Source organism: Haemorhous mexicanus, chromosome 11, assembly GCF_027477595.1.
Source record: "Haemorhous mexicanus isolate bHaeMex1 chromosome 11, bHaeMex1.pri, whole genome shotgun sequence".
Taxonomy (NCBI): domain Eukaryota; kingdom Metazoa; phylum Chordata; class Aves; order Passeriformes; family Fringillidae; genus Haemorhous; species Haemorhous mexicanus.
Window position 1 is genome coordinate 14551932 of NC_082351.1, and position 21435 is coordinate 14573366.

The 21435-nt window shown below is 43.8% G+C and overlaps 1 protein-coding gene across 5 annotated transcripts in view; it reads left to right on the plus strand.

The window, feature by feature from the left end:
* Positions 1 to 206: 206 nt before the first annotated feature.
* SLC6A6 (solute carrier family 6 member 6) overlaps positions 207 to 21435 on the plus strand; it is a 57545-nt gene continuing 36316 nt past the window's right edge. Inside the window, exons 1-4 of one of the 5 annotated variants that reach the window (XM_059856564.1) lie at positions 207 to 399; positions 4774 to 4809; positions 7314 to 7379; positions 11682 to 11738. In XM_059856564.1, the coding sequence (XP_059712547.1) occupies positions 7325 to 7379; positions 11682 to 11738 (112 nt within the window). In that variant the 5' untranslated portion in view covers positions 207 to 399; positions 4774 to 4809; positions 7314 to 7324. Of the gene's footprint in view, positions 400 to 4773; positions 4810 to 7313; positions 7380 to 11681; positions 11739 to 21435 lie in introns of those variants that run through there. The other 4 variants (XM_059856565.1, XM_059856568.1, XM_059856566.1 and 1 more) reach the window with 4 other exon arrangements.

Below are 21435 nucleotides of genomic sequence, written 5' to 3' on the forward strand. Positions count from 1 at the left end.
CGCGGAGGAGGGCGGGCGGCCCGGGGCGGCCCCCCCGAGACGGCGGCCGCTGCCCGCCGGCCGCTGCCCCGCACCCGCCCGCCCCTCCCCGCCGGCCCGCGGCCGCCTGCCAGCCCGGGCTCCGCCGCCGTGTCTGCGGCATGGCCCCTCCTCCCCCACACCCCTTCCTTTAGGCTCCCCCCTCCCCAGCAAAGAAGAGGCCGTGCCGGTGTTTTTCCACTCAGCAGGATGGGTGATGCTCAAAGCTCCCTCATTAGACAACAGACACGAGAGGTCAGGAAGAAAGCGCTTATAAATTACCGTTTCCTCCTGCTCGGCGCTGCTAGTCGCGCCGCACCGCTCCGCCGGACGCGCCGCAGGGGCGCAGCGGCGCGCAGGCACCGCGGCCAGCGGACACAGGTACCGGCACCTCCCGGGCGGGACGGCGGGCGGGCGGTGGGGCTGCCGCTGCCGCTGCGGCGGTGGCGGCGGCGGGGCTGGCGCGGAGCGGCGCGGATCGCCCCTCGCTGCCGCGGCGAACAAAGGGGCGGCCGCTCCGCGCCTAGCGGAGCCGAACCGAGCCGGGCTGGTGGCGGCGGCATCGTCCTCCCTTTGTCCGCCTCGACTCGGGGTGCCCCCGGGCGAGCTTTCCCTTCCCCCCTTCCATTTATTTATTAATTCATCCTTCTCCTTAAAGCCCCCTCCTCCCCAGCTCTCGCATTACCTCGGCGGTGTTTTTTCTCCCCAGCGGTTATTTACCCCACACCCCCCCCACACCTTGCGTTAACTTTTTTTGGCGATAACATTCTCAGCCATTCCCCTTTGGCGGCCCTCCAGCACATCGACGGCGCACGCTTCTCTCCCCGGCTATTTTTGCCCATTTTTTCTCCCACCCCTCCCCGCTGTGCTTTCTCTGTCTGCCGTGCGCTAACCTCGAGTGAAGAGACTGGTACAGGCAATGCTGCATCTGATGCTAATGGGCCTACCTGGTGGGTAATACCACTGCTGCTGCTTTCTTGTGATTTCCCTCATTTTCCTTTTTATTCCCTTCATTTTTCTTTTATTTTGTGGGTTCTTGACGTGCTGAAATCAAAGTAGTGATGGGGCTTAGAAATAAAACACAGGGACTTCACAGGGCAGGTTACCAAGCTCAGCGTGGTGCGAAAGGGTGATAATTCTGGGTTTGTTTGGGGGTAACTTGGATCCAAAATTCACCCGCTGGCTTTAAGATAATGAATGCCCATTGCTGCCTGGTATTATAGCAGGAGGTATGTGGGAGGACTCACAAGGTTTCCATATAAGAGCATGGGAGAATTTATTTCACCCAGGCGAAGAAATGTGCAGAGTATGTGTTATTTATGACACTGAAGGCAAGCTGTGTTGTCCTTAGGCAGCTCCAAGAGTGGCAAAACTTGGTGTTTAAAAATTGTGGAAGATGATTTCTGCTGTTTAATAAGAGCTATGTTTAAAGGGAAGAACGGATGAAAATAAAAGAAGGGGAAAAGTAGTGGGAGAGCATCCAGATAAACATGAAGAAATACAACCCCACACTTACTGCAGCACAGTTTGTGCCAAGGTGTAAAGATGAAGGTTTTTGATGAGTTCCCATGTTTTTTAACCGTATTGGGAAAGGCATTAAGAAAATGTGCCGAGAGGAGCTGGTTACGTTGATAGTGCTATTTTGGTAACTGCATTTTTTTTTATTGCTTGCATGTGAAAATGTTTTGAGTTTTGGACTAGCAAAACAGTAAGGCAGTCCTGACAGGGACACATGTCATCGGCCGTGTAATTCAGGGCTCAGGTGACAATTGCTACCCGTTTAGATTTTATGGCTTTAGGTTTGAGAGTAAATCAGCCCGTTAAAACCTGCTGCTGTGGAATTTCGATGGGAGAGGCTTTGGTGAGAACTCTGATGGTTGTTGACAGCCGAGCTGACTGCTTTCTGGCATTGCCTGCCTTTGCCACAAGTGTTACGGAAAGGTTTCCTTGAAGGTTATTGGGGGTTTTTTAAAGCAAAATGTGTGAGCAGCTGAGGCAGCCAGCAGCGTGACAGTGACAGTGTCCCTTGCCCAGACCAAGTCGAGTCCGAAGCACGAGTGTGGAAGGAGGATGTCTGTGCTGCCCTCGTTAAACTGACATGGGAAACTTCATTTTTGGCACTTTCAGAGATAGCATCTTCCTGTTTCCCCTTCAACTGTCTCTTATCTGCTTTGCATGTTCTCTTTTTGTCCTTTTTCTCTTTATTTGCCTTTCACCTCTGTCCCCTCCCCTTCGCACCTCTGTGCCTGGGTGCCTAACGCAGCTCCCACTGGAGGGCGACAGACGCCTTTCCCCTGCCCGGGGCTGCCCGGACCCCGACCCGCGGCCGCTTCTTGCTGACATTTATTAACCTGCTTCTCCCACCTGCGCTGTGAGGGCTCGTTTCTGTCAGACTTGGCAAACAGCAGGAGGTCGCAGGTGGCACCGTGGTACCTGTAGGCCCCGAGAGGGTGGATGCATGCTCGGGGGGGCTGCATCAAATTCCTGGGGTATTTGGTTTGTTTGCTTAAGGAATCTTGGTCTGGAACCAGGTTAGAAATTTGGAATCTTTCAAATGCTACCGACGTCTGTTTTGTTTTCTTTTTCTGTAACCAGAAACAAAATTTGGCATACAGCTCTTCATTGGTAGTTTCAAATGTGGAGCTTTTGTATGGGTTGCCTGGAGCTTTCATGTCAGAGGTGAAATGTTGGGGCAATGGCAGGAGTCTTCAGTTGGTGTGAAATGCTGGCAGAAAAGAGGTGCCACATTGTCCTGGAAAACTAGGAAGACACTTTAGGTTGGCTTGCTCTTGCTGCAGAGTGCTTGGGAAACCTCCTGAGTCCTGAGTGGAGTTCTGTTTGTAAAGCCTTGGAGAGGATCTTGTTGTACAGCTAATCATTGCTAATATTTTGGTGAGGGTTTTTTTAAATCAAGACTCTTAGTGTATCTTAGTGGCTTCCAGCCAGGTCCTATGGGCTGGACGTGTCCAGAGAGACTCTTGGGCACTTTCCAGATGGTGATTTTCCTAGGATTTTCATCAGTGCACATCAAGGCTTAGCAGCACCCCCCTATTATTTTAATTTTGCCCCTTCTATATTTTCCAGTGCCCCATATTTTTGTTCCTGTGGGCAGTGGGGCAATGTTGCACAATGCCCCAATGGCAGTGCTGCCACTTCCAGCAGTAAGGGGAGCCTCTGCAGTGGTGCCCTACGTGGGGTTTAAATCATGCTGGCAAACAACTCTGAAAAGATTGTGCTGATTAGTTGCTTTTAAATTTAGCCATATTACAACACTTAAAAATGAATGGGAAAGCCATGGTAGTTGCAGCCTTTTGTAAGTAATGTTTATTTGATTGGTCATATGAATAAATTGTAGATCATTTAAGAAGTGAAGCTTTGAATAGATTACCCAGTAGGATTAGTGCCTTCGACTTCTTTTCATCACTGACTTAATGACCAGAATGGATCAGGGTTATTTTTTTAAAAAGTAATCCTGTGTCTGCTCCAGTAAGAGCTCTATACACGGAACTAAAATTTATTCTAATGGCACTCTAGGGGGACTGCTTGCAGGATTGGGTTCTTGGCCCTTAGAAGAAAAGCATGAGGATGAAAATGCAGTGATTAATATTTGTTAGAATATTCGAATTTCTTCCATATATGCCTTTTTAATTGAACCCTCAGCTGTTGTACCACCATGGATTTAATTGATTTGTGTGACCTTTGTTTACATCCCAAGGCATGTAAGCTTTAAATTGCTTACATAGTAGCTAATATTGATACAAACTAATATTGATACATATTCTACTGTATTAATACAGTAGAATTTAATTCAACATTCCTCACTTCATTGTTCATTTTTCCCCAAAAAACTGCTGTTGGAAGGGCTGTTGTGCTGCCAGTCCATGACTCTGAAACCATGGCTGGTGTCCTACAGCATCCTCTATTTCTGTCAGTCTCTTTTTTTCCAATGTGTCCAGATTTACACCAGCAAAAAAGCATTTAGTGCCAGCCCTAAACCTGGTTCCAAGAGCATCCACTGAGCCCACCAGCTCGGCTGGTGGAAGGGGAGTGTGAATCAAATGCCAGCTTGATGGCAAAAGCTTCGGGTGGGTGGCAGCAGGGTGGCAGTCCCATGGCTGCAGGAGGTGGCTGTTAAGGCTTGTTGGGAAGGTTCCCCATTTTAGCAGTTGCTGGGTTTCCTGTTGTGGTTCTCTGTCACTCAGAATTGTCACAGCCTCGAAGGATGCCTTCGCTGCCGTGGCTGCCCAACCTGGGCTTGAATGCAGTCAGTGCTTGAGCGCTGGCATGGAAAAACAACCCTGCTGTGCCAAAATGCAGTAGCAGGGCCCTGCTTCATGGTGCTGGTGTAAGTCCCTGGTCCATAGGTAGGAGAACAACCCATACACTGAGCCATGGGGTTATCGCTGAGCTGGAATGTAGTTAAAGGTTCTTATATTTTTTCATTTTTTGATCCAGATCACATGACATTTGTATTTTATTTCACTGCTGCAGTGTAATTGTCCTGCTGTTTAGAGGAATATATCTCCTGTGATGTTCTGTGTAGGATGAAACACAGGAGAAATGATCTCCTGTTTTGACTTTAGTACTATGTTCAGTGTCTTGGTGTTCTTCAGATAGGAGCTTTTTTTCTGATGAAATTCAGAAAACGCAGTGCATTATAGCATTGAAACATGTCTGACTAATTTCCTGGTCCCATTTTTTTTCCTTTAAAATATTTTTTCCCTTTTCTTTTTCTCTTTTTTTTTTCCCAAACAGGAAAAGAAAATACGTTCAGCAGAGATTCTTCTTCATGTAAGTGTTATTTATGCTTGTTTATGAAATTACAAAGAGGCTTAAAAAACTCATTAAAACATTAAAATACTGAACACTTACCATCTGTTTGTAGAAACCAACTATAGAGCATGTAAAAATAGGCTGTAGTTATACAGCAATAATGCTCAGCAACTGATATCTTAAATCTGTCTGTGCAGTTCTTCTGTGTGTATCACCACAGAATTTAGAAAATCTTGCAAAGCACTTTGCAGACATTTAAGCAGCATGCTCATAAAGTCGGTGTGTAAATCCTGGAGGGATAATGTAAAAATGGCTTGCCCAAAGCAGAGGAGACACATAAGTGAGGTCTTGATTTAGAACCCCAGAGTCCTTGCTCCCCAAATGCTGTGACAAAGTCAGCTTTTGTGCCTTGGATCCTACAGAATCCAAGTTCTGCCCATAGAGCCATTTGTTGTGTGCAGGTGTGTGTATGGGTAAGAGAGAGTGTCTGTGTGTGTACCTGGCCTCAAATAGCCTGTAGGTATTTCAGGCCTTCTCTACAACCTCTGGTGATGCCCATTAAAGCAAGAGTAGATGCCACCAGCCATTGGTGGGTACTGTTGCAAATGTTTTGTGGAAGCATTTGGCTCCAGCCTGGCTCTCAATCTGGGGGAGCCTGTTAAAGTATTCCTGAGAAAGCTGCACATCATAAAAACCCAACAGGTTTTTTTCCACACCATCTAGCGACTTGTTTTTTTGTTTTTTTTTTTTCCTGCAGATCTCAGCTTTGAAATCTGTTGAGTAGTATAGAAAGCTCTGCTCTGGTATTTCTTTCTAGTAAATAAATCTGATTAAATGTTTTACGGGGCTGCACAGATGAAGACTCTCATTGCCTTTATGCAAAATTAGCTTAGCAAGGAAAACGACTGCATTGTTCCCAATGCAGGGCCCGCTTCGCATAACTTCCGAGCATGTACTGTGTCCAGTGGCATGGCAAGCCCACGAGCACTCACCTCAGGCTGATTTCCCATAAATCAATTTTTTTTTTTTTTAACAACATGTATCTCAGAATTGCAGCACTCCATTATGCTTGCGTAGCAACTTGCTGGTTAATATGTAGCAAAATGCCGTGTGGTAACAAATGTTTTTTTGCTATTGTTGAGCTGGAATGTTAGTTCAGCTTCTAGATAAAAGTGGCTTGCGCAAGGCGTCCCGGTAGACCATGATTTCTGTGGCTTGTACAGTAGTTCTGTAGGCAACGGTGTTCTGCTCTTCCTCTCCCCTGTGCTTCCCTTCATCTTCCACGTGAGCAAGGGGTGGGCTGATGGACAGGCAGGAGCTGGCAGCCCTTTGCATCCTGCAAAACACCATTGAGGGGTTCTTACTATGCCTGTTGCTAGTCAAGCATCTGTTGAAAACACTCTTTATTCTGGTTGTGTTGCTAGCAGAAACATTGTTAGATGCTTTATTTAATAGATTTAAACCACAAGTGTTCTTTGGCTGGTATTATGGATAAGACAATCTTTAAAAAAAAAAAAAAAAAAAAAACCCAAATCAAAGAAATCCAGTACTAAGTGAAGGATACCCCACCAAGGATTAAAGAATCCTTTCCTGCTGTTGGGAATCCTAGCTGAGACTAGGTTAAGCATTTGTATCTTTGAGAAGGTACATCATCATTTTTAAAAGGTAACAGAGAAGAAAAAATCCAGAAGGCTGAGTATGAACATTTTCAACATTTGTAGCTCATTTTTATTTCATTCTAGAATGGGAACTTCAAATCTCTTGAAAATCCTGTGAAGCATATGCTTCCCATAGATTATAAAGGGGAAATGGTGAAGCAAAAACCCCCTTAAGGGAAGAAGCTCTCAAATAAAGAATCCAAAGAGATGAACCCTACAGCAGTGACTGTAGGGTGTATGGAGATTGCAGAATAACTCTGCAGTGCAGATCTGGGGAGTTTTGCTTGGAGATTGCAGTATCCCAAAGAAAATTCCTAAGTCCCATACGTACACTTTAAAATGAGTAAGGAAAAGTCAGTGGTCCAGAGGCCATTTGCAGTGCAGCCTTCCATCACATGCTGTGGCTTTTCAATGGCTAACGGCAAGCTTTGAGCACCAGAGCCTCTCTCCTCTGGTTCTGTGCATGAAATATTATGACTTTGACTCGATAACTCTGTTTGTGCCTGTCTGTGCATTGGCTTCCCTTGGCTTCTACAATGGTGGGAGTTTCCAAGAGGGAGTTAAACTCCAGGGATGGGACTATTGAGGTTAGAGTGAAATGGCAGGATAGTGAAGCATCCAGGACAGGGATCTCTCCCAGGTCCTGTTTGGAGAGTTGACTCCTGTGGCAGTGAGTGCTCAGTGAGGATTAACCCCTCAGGCCGTGGCTTGGGCCAGTCTCTGTGACAGGAGGTGACCACTTTGAGAAGGGGCTCACTCTTTGTGATAGTAACCAGCCATATGTAGTTGTAATGATAAGAAAGGGACCATCTTATTTTAGTCACTTTGCGACAAATACTACCACAATTCATTACTTTCCATCAGTGCCTCATCCTATGGAGGAATCACCACTGCCCATCTACATTGAGGAGGGGACAGAAGTCCCGATTGGTGAGTGCAGTTGGGATGGGATTTGTTTAAGGGAGGGTATTAAGGGTACTTGGGTTTTATGTTCCTCACATTTGTGTGTACCCATTTGTCATTGAAAATGGTAAGGTCTGTTGCAAATGTTTTGGGGATTTTATTTTATATTCTTCTTTATTTTCTATTTGGAGCTCCTGAGAGTTGTTAAACATTGCTAGCATTGGTTTTCAGTTAATCATAAATCAAAGTACATAATTTATGCAGTGACATTGAAAGCTTCTGTGCAGAATGTCTTAACACAAGGCTGAGGAAGACCACGAGTATCACAAGAGGTAGTTCCCACTTGGCCTTTCCTCATTGTTGAGGGACTCAGCATAATCTGAGGTCTGGGTCAGTGTTTTTGTTCTTGCTGACACTCTCATGCCCAGCACCCAGTAGACTCACATTGTCCACACCATTGCATAGGCAGAAGAGAGGCAGAGAGGTTTGCCATGCACCTTGGAGTGCTGCTCACCCCCAGCTCTGAGCTCTGGTGTACATTGTCACTACCTGGTTGTAAAGGTTGAGTGCTGTTTTGGAGTTTTTTCAAATAGAGAAGCAGTCTTAAAGACAACCCATAAAAGAGCATGACTGAAAGATAAGTAAGTTGGACTGTGGTGATCTTTTTGGACTTTAGAAAGTTGTGATGGCAAAATTTTCCAGAGCCCCATCTTTATACAGTCTGTTCTGGACTGCATACAGTAAGTATGCCTTAGCTCTCACCTTGGGAATCTGCCCTGTTGAGCAAATGTGTCTCTTCAAACAACTTTTTCTTATTATATATCCTGAATTTTTCCATCCCTAAATTCAAGCAATTGCTTCTTGTCTTACTATCTTTTGAGCTAGATTAATTACCTTCATCTACACACAGTACCTGGAAGGTATTTATAGCTGGATGTCAGCCCGAGTCTTCTCTTTTATAGAACATATTAATTTTAGCTCTCTTACTCTCTCCTTAGATCACTTTTGTTGTCCTTATTTGTATTTCCTTTAATTTCTCTATCTCCTTGCTAATCTGTGGAGATTTGAACAACTCATAATTTGTTCACTGTGGCTGTTTTGACATAGCATTATGCTTTAGATTTCCTGTCACCCCTTCCCTTGTCCACATCCAGAAGCAGCTTAGCCTTTGACCCTTCTGCATCACTCAGAAGCATCACACCGAGAAACTCTATTACTTGGCTAATCTTACCTGCAATCACCTTTAGGTTATTCTTGGATTCATGGCTTTGCTAGCTGCTCCTCAGGCAATGTTACTGCTCTCCTGGGATGTTGGGCTTTATACTTCCTAACACTAAATTCCCATCCCATAGCATGCCACTTATTTTATCCAGGAAGATTTTGAAACAGTATACCATTATTTATTTTAATGCCCTGGGATTTTATAATTTACATAGAAGTTGTTATTGTTTTACCATATGTAAAGTACTTTAAATTTTTGTATTTTGATACCTATTACAGATGTCTTTTGCATGTTAGTCCAGCTTCATCATTCTTATTTGTATATCTTCCCTGATTTTCCTTCCTCTAGTTAAAAAAGTTCATAAAAATTGGCAGCTATAGCCTTCTCCTTGTCTTCATTTTGTCCCTTTCCTCATTATACAATAAGAATATTGTTTCTGTACCCCTTCTATGCATGGCATGATGTGGTCTTCCCCACAGCAGATCATCTTTTCCTCTCCTCTCCTGGGGCTTTAGTCAGCTGAACATCTGCTGGACATTAGACCTCTCTTGTAGAACTGTTAAGGTTCTGTCCTGGCCCCTGGGATTTCATCTTGTCTTTCCCACTGCTCTGAGGAAACCTGGACCACTGAGGTGGTGGCACCTGCACCACGAAAAATACTGTAAGGCTGGTGAGTCACAGAACTGACCAACCAACCCAAAAACCCCCAAGTCTGAGTGGAAAGCTTTTTAGGGGATGTTTGTTCGGTGCTGTCACAAAACAGGTTTGTTGGATCAGGCTCTGAAGTGCAGCACCAGCTGTGAAACAGCCAAATTGGGTTGGAGAGGGCACCATGTTTGCTTATTCTAAATAAGTGTCTGGACTGTCAATACAGCAAGCTGTGGTTGAGGGGCAATGAGTGGAAAAAGTAAATGATGCAGAGATGAGGGCAAACCACAAGCTCTGAGTTTGGTATCTGAATGCCTGACGTGGGTATGGGCTTTTAGATACACATAAATCAAGGTAGGAAGGAGCTGCAAAGTTCTGGTTTGGGTCTGGGTCTTGGTATTGATCCTGCTTTCCATTGATCTCACCAGTGTGATCCACATCCAGGGTGCCTATTTGTACCTGTACAGACCAGAATAGGAATAAAATAAGCTCCTGTCTGCATTTGGGCTGGAGAAAAATAGCACAAATTGCAGTTGTTAAAACATTTCATTCAGCACAACCATCATTTACTTTTAAAAGGTTGTTTGGAGAAGTTAGGTTATTTCCTCATCTGAAACATATTTTGGCTGCTATATGGCATGTATACTATTCTGACCCAGGCCTGACTGGTGCTGGTAGATTGCTTTGTAGCTTCTGTATTTATTAAAAAATAGAAAAATCGTAGGCTCAGATTTTTTCAGAGTCTAAATTTAACAACGCTAATTATTTCAAGCAATTTTAAAAGGAACATAAATCTCACTTGTTTATTACAGCTGCTTCATTAAAACAGCAGCTACAAATAACACTCTGTAATGAAAATCTAGCTAACACTGTCATGAATTAGCCAATAAGAGAATGAACATTTGGGATCTGGTCAAGGGCGGCATTTCCTTCTCTGGCAGGAGGGTCTTTGCATTGAGGAGAAGGTGGTTATTACCTAAATGCTGGTTTTATTTCCTTGGGTGAAATGAAGACTTTGATATTTTTGCATAGATGAATATGACTTTTGATTTAAAAAAGGCCTGAGTTCTATGTAATAGTTATGTACTTTTGCCTTTTCTTGAACACATTCCTAGGGGAAGGTAGCTGAGTGAGATGCAACAAATATTTTAATGAAGATATTTGTGAGGAGATGGGGAATATGTTGTGACCATTAGCAAAGAACCTACAGAGTAGTGACAAAAAAGTGCAGGACAAATGCTGGGAGTCTTGGTTCAGACACAATTTCAGCTATCTCCCACTCAGCTAAAGAGTTCAGGAGATTCAAGGTGAGGAAATAGGCAGAGCAGGTCCTTATGCCCCACAGCCATTCATAGTAAAGTCATGCCCATATTCTTCCATCACTGTTGTGTTAAATGCTAAAGAAAACACCTGAGATGACACAGTCCAAATATTCATTTTGTAAAGCAAAAACACAGGGAAAAAATATTTGTGTTGGTAATCATTGCATTTGGTCTATACAGGAAACCACTGAAGGAGTAATTGTGTCCTTGGGGATCAGGAGCAGTAGAGCTTTAGGCTGAAGTGTTTATGTTTTGCCTTCCAAGTCACATTTGACATGTTAATGTTGTTTTATACCTATGAAATTAGCTCAAAGACATACAAAGTCAGGATATAATTCTCAACTGATTTATTCCAGCATAGTTTTGTTGATTCCAGTAGCATTGCTATTGCTTTATTGTGCAAATTATGTCAGAAGTCAGGCCCCTTTTTTCAGGAATCAGCTCTTCTGGCCTTCAACCCCGTTCACTTCTGCTGCAGCTCTGAGTCCCTACATGGACAAAACCTGAATTAGCCACTTCCATCTTTCTGATCCACTTTTGCTAATGAATAGCACTGGCTTCAGTGTACTTCTGTCAAATGTATACAAGTGTTAAGTAGCTCTTACCTCTACAGGATTCTTACCCCCATGAAGTCAGCTGGATATGGTGGAAAGCTCCATTAGCACTCTTGAAGCCATGTTCTCTTGATTCTACTCACAAGTCATGGTGCAGCCTGGGCTCATTTGAGGCATCTTGATTACAAGAGAAGAATTTTCATGTAATTGCACACAGTTTCTTCTGCCACTACTCAGTCTCTGCTTTTAAGCATCTCTGATGTTTTCTGAATGATAAAAATTGGATTTCTAGTCTACTGCTCCTGGGCAGACTCACTCAAAGAGAGAAGCTTTGTTACTTTTTATATTTCCTTTTAGAAGAGAAAGTGCCCCCTTTCCAGCCCTGTAGTATCTGACACCCTACAGAGAGCTGGCTCTGTGTCCCTCTAGGAGATTGCCTTCCCTTGCAAGAGAAGAGAACCTTTTTTGTTGCACGTGTTTCATGGTGTGCTCTTTCATGGGGAGCTGGCACACAGAAAGCTTGATTTTTGCCAGATACTGAGTGCCTTCTGTAAGGTATTGAGTGCCCTCCTATCCTTTGCAGCCAAAAAGGAGTTGATTGCTCTTGGCATCAGTCAAATCTGGACCCAGAAGACCACAGGTAGTATTTACCAATTATTTATGTGCTTTTGCATGCCAGAGTTGGTCTGAATTGATTTTCATTGCATACGAGAGATTTGAGGCATTAACGACACTTGCCTGCCACTAAAAACACTTTTTAAAAAAATAATAATACAATAATAAGCATGACATTTATTGCATTGCCATGGGGAAATTAAAAAACCCCAAAATTAACTAGAGTCCAAGTAACTATTAGCTCTTCAGAGCTAATGTGTGAGTTATATACCCTGAATGAGCACCATATGCCAGTTCATTGTGGCACAGTGAGTCACAGGACACATTGTGGAAAGCAATAATTGCTTGGCATGCATTGAAGCACTCAGTAAGGCCTTTTGTTTGGTTTTCTTAAAGGAGTATGTTTTACTCTGACAATAAAATGGATATTGTCTGATATGCTGCCACTAGGGACTGTTGCTTTTTCTGTACTTAACCTGGAGCTTACCCATTGTCACTCACCACAGACCCCCTCAGTACCTGTTGCTTTCCAGCTGCTTGTATTTTGTGTGTGCAGTACCAGAAGAGTGAAGAGTGAGCCTTCCATTTGGTATCAACTTGTCGTTCTGTATTAATCCTCCTCTCCCTTTTCCTCCTCATCTTCTTTCTTTGTCCAGTGGAGACATTCAGATTGTTTATGTGGGGTAAATGTTCATCCTGAGCAGAGTGAAGCAGTGGGATGAGTTGCACAGGGATTGTACAGTCTCCACACCTGGCCAGAGCTTGACCAGATAAGGCCATCAGCAAGCCAGTCTGATTTTGATACTGGCCCTTTTTTGAGCAGGAGGCTGGGCAATGTGACCTCCAGAAATGCCTTCTACCCTGAATTACTATATGGTTCTCTTTAATACCCATTTCCTGTAGTGATTCAGCCGTAGTGCTGTGCATGTCATTAACTCCTCACTCCCTGTCATTCATACCTGCGTAGAACAGGAGAGAACTCCTGAAGGTCAGTGAGGTGACAGAGGTTTTACTTACATGGGAGCAATATCAAGATGTAAATGGTGACCTCAGATGAGATTAGTAGGTAAAATTTGGGTATCTCTGAAATTATTTGGGATTTGTAGCAGGATTTCACTTGAGTTCTCTTCAAATCTTCAGTAAGTTCCAACTGAAGTTATCAATTGAAGAGTTTAAAGCATAATTATATCAGGAAGTATTTAGAAGTAAATATCACCCTTTTTTTTTCACTTTTCAGTGACAAATCTCATTCTCTAGCAGCCTTGAAGAGAGCTTTGGGGTATTTAGGATTTGGTGAGCCACCAAGTGCCCTGGCTGGGCCGTTACGTGCTGGTTTCCTCATGCGGCCGTAACCACGTGAGGGAGTTAATGCTGCACAGAGCATCTGCTCCTCAGCTCAAGGCCCTCCCAGCCCTGCAGCTGTCTGCCAGAAAGCTGGGACGTGCACAGGGGCATCTGCCAGCTCCATTGGGCAGCAAATTTTCATGGTCAGCCCATATGATAGCCAAAAAAATACCCTTTGTCAAAACAATGTTATTTTAGTTGTGCTGAGGGAAAGCAAGATCACACTCAGATTCACCATATTGGCCTGGGGGATTTTGAACACTGATGTAGCTATTCTAAGGCAAAGAAAAAACTCCCTTGGTGGGAAAAAGAAATAGGAATATTTCATAGAGTTTCTCTTTCAAGTCTGACAAGATAAGATGCTTTCTCTCCATCTCTCTACTTCATCAGCAAGTGTATTGTTTATGTAAACACCTAGTCCCCCATCAGGTTCTATCAAAAGTCAAGTTTACAAATGGGACTACCATAGTGGATTAAAGAAGGACTAAACAGGAGCAACCAAAAGGTTTTGTTGTCCCCTTTTATACAAGGCAGGATTCTAAAATCAAGATTTAACAGGATGGACTTGCTTTCATTGCTGCCCTCCCTTTTCTGTAACCACGTAAATACTCTCACCTCATACAGATCCTGCTTAAATGATGCAGGGTACTGCTCTTTCAAGTGTGAAAAGGGTTTTGTGCCTGGTAGAGGAATATAGTAATGGGAGATACTGTTGCTCAGTAGGGTTGAAGTTCCCTTCTCCACTGCTCTTTGTACAGTACACAAGCAATAGGTTACAAGTCAAATTTCATGGACAGATAGTATCCAAATGTGGAACTTCAAGGAGTACATCTGACTTTGAATCACCTAGGTGATTTCTCCTTCTGTAAAGCTATCACAAGTTCCTGTAGCTCTTGTAAAGGTCACCTCCAGAAATTCAGACAAGTCAACCAAAGGAAGTCTCTCACTTTCCACCATTAGTTTGCATGTGAAGTGGTTTTGTTACTGTCTCAGCTGGTTGTCAGGTGCCTATTGTTTAAGCTGCAAACGATTTCCCACCTGTCCATTATTAAGCTTTGCATAAGAAAACCAAGTAGTGAAAACTAATTGTAGTCATGATGAAGACAGCTTTCGATAATAAAGTTAATGTGCCATATTGGTATCTTATTTAATGTGTTCACAAAGATGAAATTGCACTAAGAAAAATCCTCAGCTGGTAACAGGAGTAAGTTCAGTTTATAGTAGTCAGGCCAGGACTATAAAAGCAACCTGCAATGGAGCCATCAGCTAGCATTTGTTTGAAGAGATAAGAAGAGATGGAGAAAAATACTCAGGCTGTTCACATATTGTCATGCTGTCTTTGGGGAAGCTTACCTGCAAAAGCCAACAAACAACAAGTAACAAGTACCTGTAGGCTGTGAGATTGACCCTGGTATGAAGATGGGACTGCAGGTACTTGTGTCTTGCATTGGAGTCAGCCTTTGCTCTAATACAATTCCCTTGGGAGGCTGCAATTCGAGAGTGAATTCTGTGAGGCTTTTGTCCAAGTAGAGTGTGAGCCCAGGGTTTTGTTCCTGCTTGGTGTGTGCTCTGCACTTTGCAGACCATGGTATGCAGAAGTGGTTTATGTGTTAGTTTCCTTGGAAAAGTGAAGTATTTGTTCTGGCACTGTTTGGTTTTCATATCTCTTGACATAAAAATGAGCACGGCTGTCGGTCTGTGAAAGCGAATGTCAGAGACCCATGGCAAAACTAAACTGAAAATACACCTCTGGTTGGGAATCAGTCTGAATCACATGGTATGTAAAAGCAGAGTGGTTTAGTGGTTAGTACCAAAAGATCTATTTGCAACTCAGAACTTTATTTATTTATTTTGATCAAATAATGCCCATTGCAAGGCCTGTAGCACATAGTGGTATTCCTTCTCAAATGCCCTCCAGGAGCACAGTGAGTGGCTCTGGGCAGCCAAGGAAATTGAGAGGACGGGGCTGCAGCTGGAGACAGAGCCAAGGCTGTTCTGGGATTTAACAAAACATGCCATTGTCCAGCCGTGCAAACCAGCACCTGGCACCAGCTGCAGGAGAGCAAATAAATATCAGAGTGGCTGCAGAGCTTCACTTTTTTGTGTGTGAGAATCTATGTTTCACCAGTCTGTTTTGCAAAGTTGTGCTCTCCCTGAGCTTGTTCATCAGCTTTGCCACTTCTTCTTTTTGCACGTCTCCTGCAGACCCGCCTGCGCTGCTGCGCTGCCGTGTCAGTGGTTTCAATTTCATTTCCTGTGCGAAACTTCATACGCCTAAAGTTGTTGTTCCCTTTTTTTTAAATCTTGTTTTTGCTTGAAAGAAAGAAAAAAACAACAGTAAATTAAACCTTAAGGTGCTTAGTTAATTTCTGCGGCTGAAGGCCTGTGAGAAGAGGTGCCCTGGCAAAGCACCCCAGTCGCCTGCGTGCCCTGGTTCATCAGCAAAGGGTTGATACTCCACTTCTTAAAAGATTACAGCTCATTTCTGTCACCGAGCTGTATTTTTGCTGATATTTACTGCCAGCATGGAGGAGAAGTCAAGGCTAAAATCAAAAGTAGCTCACTCCCACCATTAAGTTTTAGTGCTCATGGCCCAGCCCTCAGGGCTTTGTAAGCTGCTCAGATTTTATAGCCCTGTAATGGCACTAACACTGCGGATCGCGTGCGTGTAATAGCTGTTTTCCTGGTGCAGGTTGGCTGGCTGCTTTCCACCCACAGTGCTGTTGCACAACTCTTCCTTCCATTAATGTACTCTAGAAAAGAAAAAAAAAAAAATCAGGTGTTGGGCAGATGGGGCACGGGAACAAAGAAGAAGAAAGGATTGTTCCCTTCCACTGATGGTGTGGGGATCTAGATTTCTGGGAATAAGGTGCTGTATGACATGTTTGTACAGGTGGGATAAAAATCTGTCTTCAGTTATTGTTTAAGATGAATGGATAGAGACAGTAAAAACACAACTCTGGCTTTGTGTGGGGGTGGCCTAGGCAGGTATGGCAACAGCTGATCAAAACCATTGCTGGGTATAGAAGATTCTACTTGTTTCTCCAAAATGTGTAATCTTACACATCCATCTGGTTTTTACTTAGAAAACATAATGAAAAAGTACAGTACTCCTCCATTGTGAGAAAGCCCTGAACATTAGCGTTGGTAAACTCAGTTAATTTAAGGGTAAATTTAGAAGTAGCGTGAAAGAAAAAATAGGTGAGGGTGAAATTTTTCATCTCCAAGAAAAAAACTACTTTGATATAATGAATTCATATGTTTTATTGCACATTTGCCTCACTAAATGACTACTTTATTGTTTATCTTCCCTGCTCAGGGGCAGTGCTCCATTATTGTAGCATGGAAATTGCTGTCTGACATAATCATGTGTTGCAAGTGCCTTGCAGAAGTGTCACATAGGATCAATACACTATTAATCTCATGCAAAAAATTCAATAGGCACAGTGCATACCACTGACTGTTTGAGTTCATAAGCTTTGTGAGCTTTAGGGGGCTTGCCTTTTTTTATAGCAGGATGAAGGACATCCCTCAATTGATTTTGGTGTGGTTTATTTCTGGCAATTGAAATTACTTAATTGACACCAGGGCTTGATAGAGAATTGTAATCCATTCAGATGCAGACCTTCAGAATTGGAAGTAAAATACAACAATGCTTGCTCCCTTGGTTAGAAGTTGTATAAGTTCAGGGTGCAAGGAGGCTGAAGTGTTGAGGATGTGCACAGATTGTTGAGTCTTCTTCAACAATGCCCATCTTTCTTGGAAAGCCATCAGCTTGCTACACCACATGGACAGAATGCATTTTGTTAAGGGCCCTCTCATAAGGACAGAGAGGTGGTGTCACCCAGAGAAGTAATGGTTTTCCACTTTGACAGTGGGTGAGCTGGTGGAGCAGGCATGGATGGCAGTGGGAAGCTGGTGCTTCTTTCCAGCCTGTTGGCAGTCAGGAGGCTGTGAGCTGGCACACCCGGAGGCATTCAGTTGGGTCAGCAGTTGCCTTCACGTGAGCAGACCCAAGTTTTAACTGGTTGTTCTCCTGCACAGAGTTACCAGCAGCTTCCTCTCAGTCTCTCTGCCTCTGACAACCCCTTGCTCCTTCCCCTTGGTTGTCTTTGCCAGAGCATCCCCTGAACTTGCTTCTCTGAGGAGGGGACAGAGCAGGAGCACCATGGCTCTCCAGGCAGGACACTTGGGGTACAGGAGACACTGTGAAACCCACAGGGAATTTCAGTAGGACAGACTCATGACCAGCGTGGCTCAGTGTGCCAGACCTCCACTGCATCCCATGCTCCTCCCTGCTGACTGCTAGCACTGCCCTGTCCATCTCCTGGGGAATCAGGCTCCATCTCTGAGGCTGGGGAGCATCATCTTTGCCCCAGCCCCTGTTTAGGGTCAGGGTCATGCTCCCTCTGAAATCCATTGGAATTTGTGGGTATTCATTTTCCTCCTTTCCACCCCACACAACGGAAAAGGAGTTTTTCATTTCCTCCTGTTCCGGGTTTAGTTGTAACTGCTTTGTTCTTTGACATAAATAAGTAGAACAAAATGAGCATCAAGTATTATGTGACTGCAGCTTTTCTGCTGCTGAAATCTGAGCAAAGATGCAGGATTTTATAACAGCTTGGTGCTGTGACATGGTGCCTATTTGAAGCATTTGAAGAACATGAATGGAAACAGCAGCAAGAAAAAAAACATGTAGGGAAAAAAGATACCTTTTGTCCAGACCACAACTGATGAAAAAGAAATTGCATTAAGCCCAGGGCTTTTCTTTCAGAGTAGGCTTCAGCTTTATAAAGAAGTTCATTTTCCTCCTAGAAAATTTTCAGTGGCAGATTTTCCAGTCAGTCTTAGAAGACTAAAAAAAGCATCACAGTGAAAGAAAAGGAAATTATGAAGACGTGAGAAAGGAGATGGAGAAAGTTGGAGCAAAACCTAAGAAGAAAGGACAAATGGATTCTAGGGTTAAAATAACAACCCAAACCCAGGGAAAAGTATACAGAAAAAGAGGAGTCCATTAAAGACAGAACAGTGAGCTGTAGTTCAGGGAGTTTTTAGAGGCACTTTTTAAGAGGGAGAGGCAGTGTGTGCAGTAGAGAGTGGTATTATTTTTCAGAAATTGTAGGTATCTTGTTCAATGAAGCAGAATGAACTTGGATATGAATTAGGGACAATAAGTGAAGTCAGGTGCTCCTTGGATACTGGTGGGCCTTGAGGGCTGGCAGACATAAAGGCTTTTTTTTCCTCCAGATCAGAAAGACTTGCACTGAAGCCATGAGTTTGATCAAGGGGCTGTTTATTTTAATCATGTATCGATTGGCTTAACCACACTGCCCTGGGAGGGAGGGAGGGAGAGCTGTCAACATCAAGAATTACAGCTTTCAAAGTTCCAAGTAATCCTAGGAAATGAGCCAAACATAGTAAATGCAGTTTTATTTGGGACCTGATCCTACTACTGTTGAAATCAATAGCAGTTTTCCATTGCTCTCAATGAAAGTGGAAGCTGCCTATTTGAAGACCAGCTCTGATCCAGCAATCAGGACATCTAATTTTGAAATATTCATGAATGTGAATGAAAAATAATAATAATTTTTTTAAGAGCCAACCCACAAATAGATTGGCAGTTCTAGGAAAGCTCAGTTTTTAAGGGAATAAAATTTATTTCAATTTTCAGAATACAAAATAAATGACAGAAAAATAAGAGAGATGGCAATGTCTAAAGAATCAGTGAGCTTAAACAGGGTTAGAAGAATTAATTATAATGTGGTAAACTGTTGTCTTTCAAAAGTCATTGAGGCAGAAATGGATGAGAGGGCACTGAGAAGCTCAAGATAAACATTCTGCACAGGCTGAACTTACTAGAGAAGGGTCCTTAAAAGCAGAAGTAATGATGATACACATCATATTGCAAAAATAGTCCATAAAATCAGTGGTACAGCCATACAGTCATTCTTCAAGCAACATTCCCATCAAGGTGAAAGACACTCTAAATGTGTACTTTGCTTTTAGTTTTCCAACAGAAAAGCTAGAAAAGCATTCAGTTACCACTCTAGTCAACAATTCAGGATGTTGTATCTTTAATCAAAGTTTATATGCATTGGCCAAAAAAATAAGTATCTGCTTTGCTATGGTTTCTGGTGTTCAGATGCAAGACAGGACATGCATTTTAGCATGTGTAAATATTTACAAACACATATCTGTGTGTTCAGGCAGACTTTGATTTTCCCATTTCCATCGGCATTTGGAAAAAATACTGTTTGAAAGATTTGATTTTTAGTGACTATGAAATGAGGTGGCATCCATGATGTGCTTGTCCTCGAGGCTCCTCCTGGAAGGTGTTGCTGTGCATTGGTCGCTTGTCTTCGGCTGTAAGAAGCTTGGAGCAGATCATTACTGTAATCCCAAAGCAAAAACTGAGCACAGTGTATTTTCAGATGTGTAATCCATGGGTTGTCTGGCAAAAAAAGTCAGTGGTTCAGCAGTACTGGGAGTTGTGTCTCTTTTGACAACCAGCAGGTCCTGGCTGTGCTGGTGGCCTTCTCTCATGGGCATCACTCACCGTCTGCCCCCTCTGTGCAGCCTTCTCCTTCCTCTACCCCTCATGGTTTTTGTGTTATGAGGGATTACATTTCAGTGCCAGTATTTTTTTAAAGGGTATGGGTTATCTGAGGTGCTGGCTCCTGATAGCTGTAGCCCAGGGGATGGCCCAAGCCAGGCTGGCTGTGAAAGCACTCTTCTTATGGGGGTATTTTCACCTGTGCGTCAAAGACTGATCAGTCTGGGGAGCAGCATGAGAGCCTGGGTTATTGCAGGGTATTTCACCTGATGAAATTTGTGCAAGGCACAGACACGTGGCTCTTCTGTGGAAGGGCCTCCTGGCCACACCAGTGAGCAGATACTTGAGAAGTACAAAGTGCCCATGCTTGATCCCTTGTTCTGTTTTTCCATATTTTACCAGCATTGATTTGATAATTGATTACTCCATCCTCAGTTAATGAGGGTTTGTACCAGTGTGTGTGAGAACAGTTCTGGTCCTGGCCCAGTTTGGATTTTTTCTCCCCTTCCTATCAGATCAGGCTCTTGCAGTGTGACTGGGCTCAGCCTAGGGGCACACCATAAATAGCAGGCTTGACTGCTGCTTTTTATTTATCCATATTGAGTTCATCAGATGAAGCCAAAGCTTCCTGGGGCCATCTGAAGCTTCCTGGAGGGGGTTCTCTCACAGTCAGATGTGGCTCCTGGAAGGCAGACGTGTGTCTCTGGGAGGCAGACATATGCCTCAGACTTGGATCGCTCCTTTTGGACTGTGTGGTTCTAAGAGCATTTTTTCACAATATATTTCCTTGGGGGAATCTGATGGACTTAGATCTCTGATACCATCCCCACTAAGTGATACAGTAAAAATAACCTATTATTCTCTGGTTCTGACCTGGGCGGTGACAACATATTGTTTCAGCATCTCTGTCAGACTATTTCCCTTAAGAGCCATTTTAGCCTCACCCAGTGGGACATAGCTAAAGGAAATGAAACTCCAACCCCATTAAGGAAAAAGACAATGCCTTTCACTAAACAAACTTACTTTTCTTGGCTTTTCTTCACCAGGGAGAATCGCCCGTACCCCCCACCCTTGCAGCCTTTGTAGACAGTTCCTGTAATTGGGAATGGCTGGGTGGACACCAATGGTTGGCAGCAAAGGGGGATAAATCCAACATCCCTTGAACGTGACATGGGCTGGGACCACAGTCCCAGGTGGCCGCTTAGTGACAATTCCTGTGGTACTGGTGGACAGTACGTGCCTGCCAGCCACAGCTGCGGTCCTCCAGACACAATTGGGATTTTAGCAAGTCTGTACACAGTAAAGCTGGGCTGTTACTAATTTTGTGCAAGCCTTGGATAGGTGGTGTGCCCCACTATTGAGAGCTGGTGACTGGCACCAAAGTTTTGGTGGCTCCTCTCCTGCCACCCATACGGTTAAACAACCCCAAAAGGAAGCATGACCTTGTGAGTGCATGGACTAAGGGAGAGATCACGATCTGTCACCACACTCCAGCTAAGGCTAGAGCATAATTTACACTTACTAATTAGGTTTTCAAGCACAGCCGTTAATTTGGGGAATCTTGAGACAAATTAGAAATCCCTTTTTATAACACAGTTCCATTCAGTTACAAAGAAGGGGTCTGGAAAGGCACCACTTCACATTTTGTGCGCAGCTAATTGGGACAAACCACAGGGTGGTCACCTTGTCCCAGGGAGAGTCAGGGTTTACAGAATGCAATCAACTGGTCAGCCTTCCAAACTCTGGGTACAACTGACTAACACCTGGGTCAAAGTAAATCCACAGGCAAGAGGATTAGAGCTGGCAGAAAAATAAAGACCTCTGT